The following is an 18,327-nucleotide window of genomic DNA, read 5'->3' as shown; positions in this document are numbered from 1 at the left end:
AGACTTAATTTTATTACGATGATTCCGTTTGAAGTGTTTATTATTTATATAAACAATTATTTTACCACTGGAAGCTTACATGTTGTTTCACAATAATACGCACGAGCGCCAGTGTTTCCTGTCTGCGTAAGAACGAAAGTGAAACTGATGCATCAGGAAGGATCCATAGAATGTGAGGAATATAAGTCACACTAAGAGAGGAAAATCGAGTAAGTATCAAGGTCACTCCATACTTCTGGTCATTTGATCTCGAATTAAATATATGAATTATAATATTGGTCTTAATGAGAGGCTCCATTTTCTCAATCTTTCGTGACAGCCCGCTGAAAACTGGTGGTTTGTTGTTGTTTGTTTTACTGTGGCCAAATATTACATGATTACGTTGGAGGTTTTTCAGACAGTTCATTTTAAAGATTTGGAATCGGACGAATCCGTTCTTTAAAAAAGTTAAAACATGTTCTCATAAGGACTCCATAATATAAGATTGTCATTTAACGGCATAATGAACTTGTGGCCACAAAATAACGTTACACCGTGTCCTGACCAACCGCGACGGTTATTATATTCTATTTCTCTGTGACGTCGCGGCTGGAACACAAGAATGAAGAATGGCAATGATAATATCAGGTACTGTTTATGTGCTTTATTTAATGTTAAAAGCATCTGACGTGTGTTTGAATATCACTCTGCTCCCAGCTTTTTAGCTGCAATGAAAACAACAATTCTCCTCACTAGGGTATACAATTCATGATATAGTTAAAGGGTTAGTTCACCCAAAAAAGAAAATAATGTCATTTATTACTCTCCCTCATGTCGTTCCACACCCGTAAAACCATCTTCAGAACACAAATTAAGATATTTTTGATGAAATCCGATGGCTCAGTGAGACCTGCATAGCCAGCTTTAGAGTAGTGTGGTAAGAGACAACGTTATCGAGAAATCCGGCCCTGGACGTTTTGTATATTAAGAGAACATTCAGAAATAATGCTTTCATAACTTAATGGGAACTTTAGCTCATCTGGCCATGGCAAATGTAAGTAAACCATATCATTTGGGAAAAGAAACTTTGTAACCATAAATTTATGGTTACAAAACCTTGTAAACCATAATTTACCCAACATATGGCTGATAAATCTGGTGCTATTCTGTTTATACCACTCCATACGCAGGTGCTGGTCATATAATTAGAATATCATCAAAAAGTTGATTTATTTCACTAATTCTATTCAAAAAGTGAAACTTGTATATTATATTCATTCATTACACACAGACTGATATATTTCAAATGTTATTTCTTTTCATTTTGATGATTATAACTGACAACTAAGGAAAATCCCAAATTCAGTATCTCAGAAAATTAGAATATTACTTAAGACCAATACAAAGAAAGGATTTTTAGAAATCTTGGCCAACTGAACAGTATGAACATGAAAAGTATGTGCATGTGCAGCACTCAATACTTAGTTGGGGCTCCTTTTGCCTGAATTACTGCAGCAATGTAGCGTGGCATGGAGTCGATCAGTCTGTGGCACTGCTCAGGTGTTATGAGAGCCCAGGTTGCTCTGATAGTGGCCTTCAGCTCTTCTGCATTGTTGGGTCTGGCATATCGCATCTTCCTCTTCACAATACCCCATAGATTTTCTATGGGGTTAAAGTCAGGCGAGTTTGCTGGCCAATTAAGAACAGGGATACCATGGTCCTTAAACCAGGTACTGGTAGCTCTGGCACTGTGTGCAGGTGCCAAGTCCTGTTGGAAAATGAAATCTGCATCTCCATAAAGTTGGTCAGCAGCAGGAAGCATGAAGTGCTCTAAAACTTCCTGGTGTACGACTGCGTTGACCTTGGACCTCAGAAAACACAGTGGACCAACACCAGGAGATGACATGGCACCCCAAACCATCACTGACTGTGGAAACTTTACACTGGACCTCAAGCAATGTGGATTGTGTGCCTCTCCTCACTTCCTCCAGACTCTGGGACCCTGATTTCCAAAGGAAATGCAAAATTTACTTTCACTTTTTTCAGAGAACATAACTTTGGACCACTCAGCAGCAGTCCAGTCCTTTTTGTCTTTAGCCCAGGCGAGACGCTTCTGATGTTGTCAGTTGTTCAAGAGTGGCTTGACACAAGGAATGCGACAGCTGAAACCCATGTCTTGCATACGTCTGTGCGTGGTGGTTCTTGAAGCACTGACTCCAGCTGCAGTCCACTCTTTGTGAATCTCCCCCACTTTTTTGAATGGGTTTTGTTTCACAATCCTCTCCAGGGTGCGGTTATCCCTATTGCTTGTACACTTTTTTTCTACCACATCTTTTCCTTCCCTTCGCCTCTCTAATAATGTGCTTGGACACAGAGCTCTGTGAACAGCCAGCCTCTTTTGCAATGACCTTTTGTGTCTTGCCCTCCTTGTGCAAGGTGTCAATGGTCGTCTTTTGGACAACTGTCAAGTCAGCAGTCTTCCCCATGATTGTGTAGCCTACAGAACTAGACTGAGAGACCATTTAAAGGCCTTTGCAGGTGTTTTGAGTTAATTAGCTGATTAGAGTTTGGCACCAGGTGTCTTCAATATTGAACCTTTTCACAATATTCTAATTTTCTGAGATACTGAATTTGGGATTTTCCTTAGTTGTCAGTTATAATCATTAAAATGAAAAGAAATAAACATTTGAAATATATCAGTCTGTGTGTAATGAATGAATATAATATATAAGTTTCACTTTTTGAATGGAATTAGTGAAATAAATCAACTTTTTGATGATATTCTAATTATATGACCAGCACCTGTATGTCAACCTGAGTTTGTTCTCCAGCTGCTGAGACAGAGAAATGTTTGTCAAAGGAATCATTTCTGATGTCTGTTAGTTTGTTCATATGTATGCAGAACAGTCTAGATGGAATCATGGATTCCAGAAAGAGGTGACAACAAGCAATCACAAAACATAATTTTAACTTCAAATGAATGCCTACATACTGAGAGATTGATTAGTATTTAAAGTCTGACTTTATACTTATTTACAATTAACAACATTTACTATTAAATCAACATGTTAAAGGTGCTGTAAATGATTTCTCTCCATCGTCTGAGCGAGTGTGTGACTTTATTGGGCAGAAAGTGTGTGTATTTCATTGGCCATTGTCATAAATCCAAGAACAGCTAACATTAACTTTACTATTATGTATTAATTAATTTCCAAATGTTCATTAACATTACAATAACAGTACTGGACATGAGTGTGTGTCAAACATGACAAAACTACAGTGCTCCAGTTATCATAAACAAAGCTGACGACACCCAATACATTTTTATTTTATTTTCACTTTACAGTCAGGTTTCATTTGTTAACATTAGTTAACTGCACTAGTTAACATGAAATAACACTGAACAATACTTTGGTTTCGATCAACCTTTTTGACTCAAAACTAAAGCCCCTCATTGTCAAAGACAGTAGTTGATAGTTTGTAAAGAAAAAGCTGCTTTTTTTCAAATAATTAAATAAAATACTTATAAATAATATAAAATATTGTTTGGACTTTTTGCTACCCATGAATTTACATAATATTTTGAATCATTCATGAATACAGTTTTTTAAAGTTATGTTTTACTCACAAATAGCCACAGTATTAAACTGCCATTGTTTTTTTTGGATGCTTTAAAAGGAGATCTGATTGGACCTTCAGTCCAGCTGTGGGTCCAACGCATCAATGGATCCTCCACCTAAATTCAGTTCTGCTAAACGGAGGTGAGGAACATCACACTGTTATTGCCTGCTGTATTCTATATGAATATGACAAGACATGTCAGTATAGACTATTGGAGGCTTAGTAACATAAATACTACTCTACGGTTATGTATTTCAGACAGTTATGTATTTCCTTACATTCAGTGCAAAGTGACTTACAACTGAGTAAACTCCCACATAACTCAAGATTTTATAAATAGAATAATGAAATTATAAAATAATGGCATAAATACGTGTTAGTTCACTCTAAAATGAAAATTATGTCATTAATTACTCACCCTCATGTCGTTCCAAACCCATAAGACCTCCGTTCATCTTCAGAACACAGTTTAAGATATTTTAGATTTAGTCTGAGAGCTTTCTGTCCCTCCATTGAAAATGTTTGTACGGTAGACTGTCCATGTCCAGAAAGGTAATAAAAACATCATCAAAGTAGTCCATGTGACATCAGTGGGTTAGTTAGAAGTTTTTGAAGCATTGAAAATACATTTTGGTCCAAAAATAACAAAAACTACGACTTTATTCAGCATTGTCTTCTCTTCCGGGTCTGTTGTCAATCCGGGTTCACGATTTGCAGTGACGCTGCTGACGTGTTATCTAGTGCGCCAGAGCTTCGTTTACAGTCTGAGGGAGACGCACGCTGTATTCAAGCTATTCTACATTGTTTGTATTTTGGTATTGCTATATTTTTTAAAATGTTGCGTAAGTGTGCATGTCGCGGATGTCCTAATCGCCAAAAACAACCATGGCAACGTAAAAGTGCATTACCCACACCGATAGATGAAAGGATTCAATGAAATCAGTTCAATGGAAAGGATTCCGTAAGAGAATACAATGCTGAATAAAGTCATAGTTTTTGTTATTTTTTGGACCAAAATGTATTTTCGATGCTTCAAAAACTTCTAACTAACCCACTGATGTCACATGGACTACTTTGATGATGTTTTTATCACCTTTCTGGACATGGACAGTATACCGTACATACATTTTCAATGGAGAGACAGAAAGCCCTCGGACTAAATCTAAAATATCTTAAACTGTGTTCTGAAGATGAACGGAGGTCTTACGGGTTTGGATCGACATGAGGGGGAGTCATTAATGACATAATTTTATTTTTGGGTGAACTAACCCAAATAAGATGAGATTTAAAATTCCTTTTCAATATTTATGGCAAAATGAAACTAGACTCATTCAACTCATGGTACCTGCTCAGTTTTTGCATTTAGATATCTGCCATTTGTGCTCATTGCAGCGTTTGACTTATTTACTGTTTGTTGGATTCTTTTTAAAAGGAGATCCGTTTCGCCTTCACCTGAGCCCAGCTGTGTGTCTCACGTGTCAATGGATCCTCCGCCTAAATTCAGTTTGGGAGGTTCTTCTGCTAAACTGAGGTGATATTAGTAACTATCAGATGATATTAGTGACTATTTAAAGAGCACCTATTTTTCTTTTCCCATGTACATCTTTCTTTATTGTATAATGTTCCTGTTCCAAAGTCCCTCCAGTGGGAGTTCTTCTCTATATCAGTGTTACTGTTTCTGAACTCCTCCATTGTAATCTTGAGTTTTCTTCCGGGAACGAACAAATTACAATATTCCTCATTTAAATAATTCACATGCAGAATAAAGGGGCGGGGCCTGGTTGGGTTAGTTAGTAGTGTGTTGAAACTGGCAGTTGTGGTAAAGGACAGGATATTTACCAATCACACTGGTCACACTTGACCAATCACAACACACTTCTCCAGCCGACCAATCAGAGCAAACTGAGCTTTTCAGAAGGAGGGGCTTCATAGAGACAGGAACTAAACAGAGCGTTACTGACAGACTGGGAAGAGAGGAGCTGCAACAATGAATATGAGGAAACTAATCAACATTCAAGCAAGAAAACCTGTTCTAGTAGAGCCCAAAAACAACATCAAGTGTTTATCAAGGGCATAATAGGTCCTCTTTAAATTATACTATAATCGGTCGACATTGTGGCCTCATTTTTTCAGTGATTATATCAAGGGCTTGTAATGTTATTCATGTACTTGATACTGAAGAATGGACACAGTCAGTGTATTTACTGTCACGTATTGTATGCTTGAGTAAATATTTACATGTTCAGCTACAGTAAAAAACAGGAGGGATCAATATCCTCAAATGGCAAGATGTCACTGGATGCCATCTTCAGGGTGAGTTTTATTTGAGTTTTTAGTCAAATACTATAGGAATTATAGGCCTCTTGACTGAACATTTCCCGGCATTCCCACTGTTTACATTAGGACTGCGTGATTAATCAAAATAAAATAAAATTGCAATGTAGCTTAGTGCAATTATAATATTTCAAATGATGTGATTTAATTTAATAAATTTGTGTTGAGTATGTTTTAAAGCTGATTTATACTTCTGCATCGAGTGTACGTATCCTGACGTGCACGTCTCAAAAAATTTAACTCATCAATTATATGTGGACTGCAAGTGCTCAGGTCAAAAAACTGGTACGGAGCAAGCAGAGAAGAGTGAGCTTTTTAAACTTCCATAGGTATGAAAAACGCTCAGTTTCAGGGGACATGCAGCGTCAAACTGCAGCAGAAGTCGTTGCCTATTTGCCACCATCACTGCTAAAGCTTCTCTGACAATGTACATGACAACGATGCAGACGAATAAATGAAAACCGACGCATAGCCTAAAGGGCAGAGGCTCTGCCGTAGGTCCGATGCAGAGGTATAAATCAGCCTTAAATAGTGTAGTGCATCACTGTGCAGAACCTTTTTGGCATAAAAGAGTTCTTTAAAATTGAGTCAAGAACCCTATAGAGTTCTATATAGAACCACACTGAACCTTTTTTCTAAGAGTGTGGTTTAGATATATATATTTAAAGTATGTTATTCAGAAGTGCTTAATATTTGAATAGTCACTGTGATTTCCGATTTCAGGAGCTTGAGGACACAAACATCTCTTTGATGAAGAAAGAGCTGAGAAGGTTCAAGGAACTGCTGAGGCCAGATTTCCAGGCATGCTCTGTGAGAGAGGAGGAGGATGATGAGGGTCAGAGCCGAGTGAGCGAGGGAGTTCTAAAGATCTCACTTCATGTCCTGCGGAAGATGAACCAGACGGACCTCGCTAACACACTACAGACCAGTATGAGTCCCATTTGAAACTATCTTTGTGCTGAGGCATGTAGTAGATTGTGTGCGACATGTTTTTCCGCAAAGTTTTGATCATTTAGTATGAGCTTTGTAGGGTTAAACTTTTGAGTAATTTTTTTCACAGTTTCATAATGCATTTTTTTTCTGTTCATTTAAAGGTGCAGTGTGTAAATTTTAGTGGCATCTAGCAGTGAGGTTGCGAATTGCATTGTAGAGAAGCTACAGTGTCCAACACAGGACAAATGTCATCGTCTGAGACAGCAAAGAGTAGCTAGTCAATCAAACCCACTCTGTAGAGCAGTTTGATCTTTATTTAGGGGCTACTGTAGAAACATGCTGGCACAAAATGGTGACTTGACATGCAAGGGGACCCGTGGTGTAACATTTACACATTGCAACTCTAATGGTATACATATAGCAATTTCAGATTTCAACAAAAAACATTGATTCTTTTGCATATTGCAGAGCTGATCTCAGTGAGTCAGCAACAACTGAAATCCAGACTGAAACAGAAATTTCAGAGAATCAGCGAAGGAGTCTGCAATGGAGGGAACGCGACACTTCTGAACGAGATCTACATAGAAATTTACATGACAGAGGGTGGGACTGGAGACGTCAACAACGAGCATGAGGTGAGACAGATCGAGACCTCATCATCCAGAGGCCTAGATACACCGATCAGATGTAATGACATCTTCAAACCCTTACCTGGACGAGACAAAGCAATCAGGACAGTTCTAACCAAAGGAGTTGCTGGAATTGGAAAAACCGCTTCTGTGCAGAAGTTCGTCCTGGACTGGGCTGAAGGAAAAGCCAATCACGATGTTCACTTCATATTTCCTCTTCCTTTCCGTGACCTGAATTTGATGAAGGAGAAGCGGATGAGTCTGATGGAGCTTCTTCGCTATTTTTTCGCAGAACTGAAACCAATAGAATATAATGACTTCAAAACAATCTTCATCTTTGACGGTCTGGATGAGTGGCGTCTTCCTCTGGATTTCCAGAATAATGAGATTTTGTGGGATGTGAACATATCAGCTTCAGTGGACGTGCTGCTGACTAACCTCATTAGAGGAAACCTGCTTCCTTCTGCTCACCTCTGGATCACCACACGACCAGCTGCAGCCAATCAGATCTCTTCAGAGTGTGTCGACCAGGTCACAGAGGTCCGAGGGTTCAGAGACCCTCAGAAGGCTGAGTATTTTCGGAAAAGGATAAAAGATCAGCGTATGGCTAGTAGGATCATTGCACATGTCCAATCTTTGAGAAGCCTGCACGTCATGTGTCACATCCCAGTGTTTTGCTGGATTTCTGCCACTGTTCTGGAGAAGATTGGTGAAGCAGATGGTGCAGAGATTCCCAAGACTCTCACTCAAATGTTCACACACCTGCTGATCGTCCAGACCAAACTGAAGACCCAGAAATATGATGGGAAATGTGATCTTCAGGAGATCAGAAAGAGCATCCTGTCACTTGGGAAACTAGCTTTTGAACAACTGGAAAAGGGGAACCTGATCTTCTACGAGGATGATCTGAGAAAGTGTGGCATTGATGTCCAAGAAGCATCTGTGTACTCTGGTGTTTGTACCCAGATATTCAGAGAGGAGTTTGGACTGCAGTTGGAGAAGGTTTTTAGCTTCATTCATCTGAGCGTTCAAGAGTTTCTCGCTGCCTTGTATAAGTTCCTATCCTTTGCTCAGGACAATAATGAGTGCTCAATTACAGATTTTATGAAGAGCGAAGTGGACAGGGCCTTGCAGAGCAAGAACGGACACCTAGATCTCTTCCTCCGCTTCCTTCTGGGACTTTCGCTGGAGTCCAATCAGACTCTCCTGCGGGGATTATTCACACCTAGAGGAAGCTCCAGTTGTACACGGGAAATGGTTGATTACATTAAGAGTAAAATCAGAGAGAATCCTTCCCTGGAGACGTCCATCAATCTGTTTCACTGTCTGAACGAGCTGAATGATCATTCCCTGCTGCATGAGGTCCAGATGTACCTGAGCCGCAGTACAGGTGCCCATCGCCTCTGTGGAGTCAAGCTCTCTCCGGCCCAGTGGACGGCGCTGGTGTTTGTACTGCTGAACTCAACAGAGGACCTGAATGAGTTTAAACTGAGGGAATATGATCTATCAGAGGAGTGTCTTCTGAGGCTTCTGCCGGTGGTCAAAGCTTCCAGAAAAGCAGAGTGAGTATATTGTAGTATTTAGTTGCTTGTATAAAGAAATAAAAAGTACAGAACGACACTTAATCAAATTCATCAACAGTTTTGGTGGGAAAAATGTGGACTGCTCACTAGAGTCACACAAAATGGTGTCAGCTAGCTGACACAATTTTAAATAATTTGGGAACAAATGATCTGTTTACAAAGAAAGTATTTGACACAGATTTGATCAAAACATTTGGATTAAACTTTTTGCTATTGTTCCCACCTTTTCTCACATTTATTTATTAAGCACAGGTTTAAATAGTCTGAGGGTCAGAAAGTAGGGTCATATTCAAGGATTATATGAACTGGTTAAAGTTAGTGTCTTTGCAAATCTATACTGTTTGCTGTTATTGGAGATAACAGTACAGAAATGTTCTTTCTCTCCCAGTCTGAGGGGTTGTAATATTACAGATCAAATCTGTTCAGCCCTGGCGTTTGTGCTCAGCTCAAACTCTTCACGTCTGAAAGAGCTGGACCTCAGTGACAACAACTTCCAGGTCTCAGGAGTACAGCTTTTCTCTGCTGGACTGAAGAGTCCTCACTGTAAACTGGAGATATTGAAGTAAGATCGATTGTATAAGTATGTTTGACAGTTTGCATCTGTGCGGATGCCTTTTTTAATAGAGTGCAAAAGTTGGGTTCCAGAAGTAAAATCTCATTAATTTTCTCCATAAGGAAGCTAATTTTAATGATAACTTATAAACTGTTCAAGTTAAATCTACTGTGAGCTACGTTACCTATGATACAGATTCAAGACAAGCACAACATGTCAAAAGATATTGTTAGCTCTGCCCATTCCCATGAAGCATTGTGAGCAATGTAATCGAGACAGTCTTTCAAGTACTTTTTTTTTTGTTATAAATCAAATTTTGTAATATTTTGATTCTGCTCTTAGCTGGTTGATTTGGTTCATGGCTTATAATGGTTTTAATGAAGAATATTTCAAATCCCTATGGGAAAAATTAATTAAAAAATATTTTAATTATAGTATAATTTGAATGAATATTATAATTATTATAAATATTATAATTCTGGAACCAGTGGTGCTGAAAAAGTGTGCAACACTGATGCTCTCTATTGCGAAGTGTGTTTCAATCCAGCTTTATTACATTTCTTTAATCTCTGAATGTTTTTATGTTCTGATATTACGTGTGTGCTAAATATAAATAATTTGAAATTTAATACAAATGTTTCTGCAGATTGTGTAACTGCAATATTCGAGAGGACAGTTGTGCTGCTCTGGTTTCAGGTCTGATATCAAACCCATCACATCTGAGAGAAATCAGTCTGAACTCTAATAAACCAGGATATTCAGCAATGAAGCTTTTGTCTATTCTACTGGAAGATCCACATTGTAAATTAGAGAAACTACAGTGAGTAATTTAGGATATGTTAAGTAATTTTTCATACATTATTTCGCAAAAAATCGTTGCATTCACATTTTAAGCAATACAGTTTAATTAATGTGTGTGTGTTGAGCCGTACATGTAAGCACAGAGCGTTTCTTCTCTCTGTAGGCTGTATAACTGCAGTATTGGAGAGGAAGGTTGTGCTGCTCTGGCTTTAGCGCTGATATCAAACCCTTCACATCTGAGAGAATTTAATCTGAACAATAATGATCCAGGAGATTCAGGAGTGAAGCTTCTCGGTGATCTACTGAAGGACCCACACTGTAAACTAGAGAAACTACAGTAAGTGATACTGTACAGTGAGTGATATTTCATCATTAGAGCTAACAATGTTAACTCATTATTTTAAGCAAATGTGTTTAAAATGAGGCAATAAAATTTTTTATATATAATTTTTTTTTTTTTTTTTTTCATTGCCCTAAACTCTGCAGGACATTGAACATAATTTTAGTGTCATTGTTACACCATATCCTAACAGGATGTGAAAAGATTTGTCGACACCAGACGTGACACGACTTTGAGACATTACATAATCCAAAATCACAGCCAATCAGAAGAGCATGTGGGTTGAGTCTCTTTGCAAACACACTGCATTCAAAACCAAATAAATTAAATTTCACAGCCAGTCAGAAGAGTGTGGGGGGGACGAGTCTCTCTGCAAGTGCACAGCACTCGCAACCACATCACTCCGAAATCACAGCCCATCAAAAAGCATGTTGGCAGAGTCTCTCTGCAGGTGCACTGTAACTCGCAACCAAATCAATCCAAAATCACAGCCAATCAGAAGAGCATGTGGGCGGAGTCTCTATGCGCACTGCACTCACAAACAAATGGATAAACACAATCAAATTCATAAATATCTCACTATTTTAACATTTACTAATACATTTTTTTAAATTAAAAGTTGTATTTGTTAATATTAAGTAATGCATTGTGAACTAAAATAAACAAACGATTAACAATTATATTTTTACTCGTTAAAATTAACAAAGATTAATTATAGAATTATATTTTAGAATTATATTGTTCATTGTTAGTTATGCATTAACTAATGTTAAAGGGTTCCCAGGTGAAAAAAAGGTAAAGTGCTCTATTTTCGCGCACTAATTTTGTACTTAATATACTAAACATTCTTCTTAAATACTTCTTAAGGTAATCTTAAGAACATCTAAGTGTACTCAACTGTGCTATTTTGAGACACAATGAAATATGAACTAAAATGTGCTTTTAATATACTATCGCTGTATTTAAAAAATATATTTAGTTACCACTTGTAGTACATTATGGGTTCAAATGTACTATAAGTAGTATCTAAATATATTTTTTAAATACAGAGATAGTATATTAAAAGCACATTTAAGTTCATATTTCATGGTGTCTCAATAACACAGTTGAGTACACTAAAGTGATCTTAAGATTATCTTAAGAAGTATTTAAGAAGAATTTTTGGTATATTAAGTACAAAATTAGTGCTCGAAAATAGAGCACTTTAAGTACATAATAGAAATGTACATTTTTTCACCTGGGTTAGTTCACCAAAAATTTAATTTCTGTCATTAAGTACTTACCTTCATGTCGTCCCAAACCCGTAAGACCTTCATTCATCTTTCAAATTTCATTTTTGTGTGAACTAACCCTTTAATTTGTTGTTGTTTTGTTTTATCCTGGTTATGGTTATAGTTGTAGTTAACAATAATAACACTTCACCAGAGGGAAGATATATAATAGATATGATAAACATGTTTGTTAATCAGTATCTAACTCGTTGACTCTCAGTCATAATACAATCTTTTAATCATAAACCATTCATATACTTATTATGAATGGAAAATTAATGCTTATGTGTTGTTACTTGATGAGAAGAAAAATAATTGTCATTTTGTCATCAGGAAAATGTTTGTTCCTGGTGCAAATGTCGGCAAGAGCCTCAAGTATGAGGTGTTTTTTCTTTTTCTGTCTGCAGGCTTGATGACTGCAGTATTGGAGAGGAATGTTTTACAGCTTTGCTTTTAGGTCTGAGATCAAACCCCTCACATATTAGAGAACTCAATCTGAGCAGGAACAAACCAGGAGATTCAGGAGTGAAGCATTTGTCTGATCTACTGAAGGACCCACACTGTAAACTGGAAATACTACAGTGAGTGATGTTTCATATTAAGGGCTGCAAAATGCATAGCATTGCTAACATTAGTTAAAGAAATATATTTGAACTAGATGTGTAAGCTGGTGTTTCTGGTAGCCCATAAATATGAATGTTGGAGTGAATGTTTCTTTCCAAGTACTTTAGTTAAGGTACTGTTAACAACAGCCCACATTTCTAAATGTTCAACTGGTCTCTTAAGTCACTTGTCTGTTAATTTTCAGAATCAGAATATGAGTGTTGAGCTGTTGGCAGGTTTGGTTGGACTAAAGCAAACTCTGGTGCAATTGCTATGTTAGTGCGGTTCATTTAAATAAGCGTGAATGCTGCCATCCGAACTTTGGTATGCACCAAACAAGCGGATTGAGACCACTGAAAATGTGGGTCTCGGTCCACTTCCAAATGTACTCTGGTGCTGGTCAACTAAAATATGAATGCAACATGGACCACAGGCATCTAAATGGACCCACAGGACGTGATGTCACAAAATACAACCCTAAAAAGGACAGCATGCCCAAAATGTCCTGGTTCTTGTCATAGTCACATTGTTTCCCATTACAGTTTGGTACAGGTATTGGAAATGTGTCTCCTTGTAGCACATCTTAATTTGTGTGTGTAAAAGAGACAGTCCTGCTGTCGACTCTTCACAAGATCTCAGCTGGTAAAAATACCATTATATATACACAGATAAGCGTTTAGCCCAGCACACAGCATTGTTTCAGGTGTTTCATCACAAAATATATGTCATACAATGTTTTTTTGTTGTTGTTATTGTTTTATATCTTTAAGTTGGATGTTACAAATGACAGTGTAAATGCTAAGTGACCAAAAGTCCGGACCAAAAGATCCAAGAGAAGTGAACTACAAATGTAAACACACCCTGAGTGTGTTTTTCTCCTCAGGTTGGAGTGCTGCAGTATTGGAGAGGAAGGTTGTGCTGCCCTGGTATTAGGCCTGTTATCAAACCCATCACATGTTAAAGAACTCAATCTGAACTACAATGAACCAGGAGATTTAGGAGTGAAGCTTCTGTCTTTTCTACTGAAAGACCCACAATGTAAACTGGAGAAACTAGAGTGAGTGATGATAGTTATTAATTTTATCAAATCAGTTACTTACATTTTTAAATGTTTCATTCTTCATTTTATATTAAATGTAGAATTTGTGTTGAGCAGTAAATTTTAGTCATTCTCTTCTCTGCAGGCTGAAATACGATAGCATTGGAGATGAAGGATGTGCTGCTCTGGCTTCATCTCTTATATCAAACCCATCACATCTGAGAGAACTCAATCTGAGTTGGAATAAACTGGGATATTCAGCAGTGAAGCTTCTGTCTGATCTACTGAAGGACACACACTGTGAACTGGAGAAACTACAGTAAGTGATATCTTCAGTATAATTTATATATATGTTTTTTCATATTTTTGTATATATTTAAGGTAACACTTTATGTCGATAGAAGTAACTTTGCAACTATATGTCAACTTATTCTACTAACGTTAACCCTAACGGAACAGTCTAATAATACTCTGAGAGTTAGTTGACATGTAGTTGCAAAGTTACTTATTTTTAGTAGAATGTCTAAAGTGGACTACTGAAATAAAGTCTAACCATATTTAATTCCAAACTTTCTTCTCTACAGTTTTTTTTTTCTTTTTTTTTTTTTTTTTACAATAACCATACATAAACCCCATAACACAATGTAAAATAATTTCAGTGGACTGATATTGTGGTTACTGTATGTTTGGTTCATCATCAACATCAGTATTTTGTAGGACTGCACAATTGCAATTATGTTGATAAATATTGCAACTCAAAGTAAGTTTTAGCTTTTAAAAATCACATTCTATCACATGTGTACATACACACTGAATGTCTTTTCTGTCTGTAGGCTGTATGACTGCAGTATCGGAGAGGAAGGTTGTGCTGCTCTGGCTTTAGCACTGATATCAAACCCTTCACATCTGAGAGAACTAAATCTGAACAACAACGAACCAGGAGATTCTGGAGTGAAGCTTCTCTCTGACCTACTGAAGGACCCAAACTGTAAACTGGAGAAACTACAGTGATTGATTTTTATTTTTTTATTTTTTTCCATAGAAATAATCAGTGTACCATACCAGCATCAGCAGGAAGTGTTTGTTTCAAACAAACATGTATATTTCAGTGGTTCTCAACCCAGGATGACTTAAACATATTTAAATTAATAAATGATTATCAGTATATTAAAATAACCTTACTCTAAGTTAAAATGCTAAAAAGACACAAAATCAAAAACTATTGTTTTTATTGAAGAACTTCAGTTCATCAGTTCTTAAAGCATCAATAAAAAATGAATCATGGTTATTAATTTGTCAATATTTTGAGTTTTAAATATTTTATTTTATTTGAATTTGGATTGCAGAGTTTCTAAGATATTATTTCCTTGTGACTCTTGTATCAGGACAACCAGATTAGATTTATCAATTTTTTTACTTTTTTGTCCTTGCATGACCGAAATACCTGTGTGAGAGGTGTTTCAAAGATGGTCACCAAGTGAAATGACTTACCTTAAAGGGACTTGTACTTGGTGCAGAACTGCCTGTATGACCGAACAGTGCATGTTTGGAGTCATTACTTTTGCAGTTCCTTTTAGTGCTGCAGAAAAGACAAACTGCAGGATTACAGTTCTGAATCTCATTGATCTTGTATTGAGCTTAAGCATGAGGAGAATTTCTCTTTCTCTTTGCAGGCTGGAATACTGCAGCATCGGTGAGGAAGGTTTCACTGCCCTGGTTTCAGGTCTGAAATTGAACCCGTCACATCTGAGACAACTCAATCTGAGCAGGAGTGAACCTGGAGACTTGGGAGTGAAGATGCTGTTTGATTTCCTGAAGGATCCACTGTGTAAACTTGAGAAACTACAGTGAGTAACATATCACAATTTTAAACAGATTTTCATACATAGTGTCACTCACTCTTGTTGATATGCATTAGTGTTGAGGTATTTTTCTCCTTCTCTCTGCAGGCTTGATGACTGCAGTATTAGTGAGAAAGGTTTTGCTGTTCTGGTTTCAGGTCTGAGATCAAACCCCTCACACATAAGAGAACTCAATATGAACTCTAATAATCCAGGGTTCTTAGGAGTAAAGCAACTCTATGACCTACTGGGAGATCAGCACTGTAAATTGGAGAAACTACAGTGAGTGATATTTCATGTCTCTAAACCCAGACAGACTTGTGTGGACCATACAGTTGGACAAAAATATCGCTGGATTATATAGCACAATTAATGTTCGGAAACTGATAATTTCTACTGACACACTAAAGCAAAAGTTATAACTGTCTAAAAACAATGCTGGTGAAAAATCTTAACATTAGCATTTGATGGAGGTATATTTATAATTTATGAGTGATCGGCTGTAAGTGTCTTTCTATCCTCAGGTTGGAGAGCTGTGGTATTGGCGAGGAAGGTTGTGCAGCTCTGGCTTTAGTGCTGATATCAAACCCTTCTCATCTGAGAGAACTCAATCTGAACTACAATGAACCAGGAGATTCAGGAGTGAAGCATTTGTCTGTTCTACTGAAGAACCCACGCTGTAAACTGGAGAAACTAGAGTGAGTGATATAGTATTATCACTATAATTATTGAATTAAATCAAGGCACAGTGGTACATTCAGCTAAACTTCTTTAGCTTGAATTTGAAGTAATTAAAAAGTGTCTGTCAAGGGGAGGCAGCAGCACACATGGACACTGCAGCTTATCTGCCTCCAGAAAGTGCTAAATATCTTCATTTGCTAAAACTCTGGACTTTATACAAACAACAAGATGCATACTTGAACTTTTTTGCACCACTACATTCCTGTTATGACCATTACTACTTAATATTACTACTATTAAGAACATTATCACTACAGATTTATTATTAAATATTTGTGCATCCCAATTTGCGTACTTATGCGGTATTCTATGATGTTTTTAAGTATAAATAGTGAGTAGTGTGTTCACACTGAAAATTTCAAAAAGAAAAAGTGCACTTTAAATACCTGGATGATGCACTAAATTAGTAGAAAAAAACAAAGTGTGGAATGTTGGACACTTCATGCACTCAACTGTCACAGCTTTAATTACATAGCGGAGGGGTAGGCGGTATCAGACTCTGCTGAATGACAAAATAACATTATAAAATGCACACACTACATGGATGAGTACATAGTACATAATGTATAAGTGCATAGTTTATAGTATGCCATTTGGGATGCAACTCATGTAAACCAGCCATATATTCTTACATTGCTCCTGCTGGATAAAGTGTTTTGAGTTTTTCTCTTTGTCTCTGCAGGTTGTCTCACTGCAATATTAGAGAGAGAGGATATGCTGCTCTGATTTCAGCTCTGAGTTCAAACCCATCACACCAGAGAGAACTCAATCTGAACTATAACCAGGACACTAACAGTGATGCCGCTCTCTGATCTACTGGATGCTCACTGTAAAGTCAAACTAATGTTTTCTTTTTTGTTTTAAGTAAATGTGTAAATGTGTAAATACAACCTACTTTCCAAAGATATAAGTTTTTCTGTTTCACTTAATTGAACAGTTAACAGGTTTTCATGTTTGTGGCTTAAGAATCTAATGTATATATTTTTTCATTAAAGGTCCCGTTTTTCGTGTTTTTTTGAAGCTTTGATTGTGTTTATAGTGCACAATATAACATGTGTTCATGTTTCGCGTGTAAAAAAAACGAAGTATTTTTCACATAATTTACTTATCTGTATAACGCTGTTTCCACTGTCATAAAAACGGGCTCCTTGTTCTATGAAGTCCCTCCTTCAGAAATACGTAACGGGTTCTGATTGTGCCAGCGGTTCCTGTGTTGTGATTCGACAGCAGCTTAGCGGAAAGGTCACGCCTCTTACCATAACATGGAGATGCATGTGCTCAGTGTTATTGTAAACATGTCTTTAATTTTACCCTATCAATTTGAGCCGGAATCAGACCCGGTGATTGGACTGCGGGATGAAAATAACAGCGTTTCGACGACATGGCGACAAACACACTCTACAAACGCAACTCTTGTGTATTCCTGTGGGGGGAGGTTAGTCAAAAAACTATTTTAGTGACGTCATTAAAGAAGGAAGTAGAGGGATGTAGTCCAAACTGGCCATTCGATGTAGGCGACTTCTGTTAAATAAAATATCTTGCTTGGCATTGAACTTTGAGCTTTAAAATTTTACAGATTTTATTTATACTCTAACAACAACATTACACACTAACTAAAGTTTGAAACATGGGATCACGAAGAACGAGACCTTTAAAATATGTATTTTACAAGCTTAAAAAGGGAATGTGTTTTACATATACTGTACCTCGAATTACACATTGTCAGTAATTACAATCAGTTAGTAATGATGAACATAGTGATTTATGTTTCAGGAGTCCAGCACTTGATCCATTTCGAAACAAACTTAAAAGTTAATAGACCCTTTTCACATTTTCGGGTTTCATCAAGTCATCATAGTTGGGTAAGGTCCGTGTACGTTTTGATAGTTTGTTTTCCAATTTGAAATGAAATACGCAGAAACGAGAAAACAGTCGTTTCCCGTTTTTTCATTTGTTAAAAAAAACGGAAAAACAAGATTTTGATTTTCACGGATAGAAAACGGAAACATGACTTAAAAACTCGTTTTCCACATGTGGGCGGTCATTACACGCCCCTTTC

At 37.1% G+C, this 18,327-nt stretch overlaps 1 protein-coding gene across 3 annotated transcripts; it reads left to right on the top strand.

Moving 5' to 3' along the window:
* Positions 1–118: 118 nt before the first annotated feature.
* On the top strand, positions 119–18,096 carry si:ch73-168d20.1 (NLR family CARD domain-containing protein 3). Of its 3 annotated transcripts, none has more exons than XM_067372242.1 (17): positions 119–209; positions 3,658–3,740; positions 5,033–5,131; positions 5,853–5,913; positions 6,658–6,862; positions 7,336–9,058; positions 9,468–9,641; positions 10,279–10,452; positions 10,597–10,770; positions 12,452–12,625; positions 13,531–13,704; positions 13,832–14,005; positions 14,520–14,693; positions 15,360–15,533; positions 15,636–15,809; positions 16,052–16,225; positions 16,951–18,096. In XM_067372242.1, exons 2-17 carry the CDS (start codon positions 3,703–3,705, stop codon positions 17,078–17,080), a joined length of 3,996 nt encoding a protein of 1,331 aa, XP_067228343.1. In that variant the 5' UTR covers positions 119–209; positions 3,658–3,702; the 3' UTR covers positions 17,081–18,096. The 3 variants fall into 3 exon arrangements, 2 of the variants coding, with proteins under 2 accessions (XP_067228343.1, XP_067228342.1); XM_067372241.1 differs by having other exon boundaries at positions 5,847–5,913; XR_010892956.1 differs by lacking the exons at positions 16,052–16,225; positions 16,951–18,096 and having other exon boundaries at positions 5,847–5,913; positions 14,520–14,674; positions 15,636–15,775.
* Positions 18,097–18,327: the final 231 nt, after the last annotated feature.

The sequence above is a fragment of the Chanodichthys erythropterus genome, chromosome 20, assembly GCF_024489055.1.
Source record: "Chanodichthys erythropterus isolate Z2021 chromosome 20, ASM2448905v1, whole genome shotgun sequence".
NCBI lineage: Eukaryota > Metazoa > Chordata > Actinopteri > Cypriniformes > Xenocyprididae > Chanodichthys > Chanodichthys erythropterus.
Note: the sequence above shows the minus strand (reverse complement) of the source record. Positions and strands in the feature narration are given on the sequence as shown.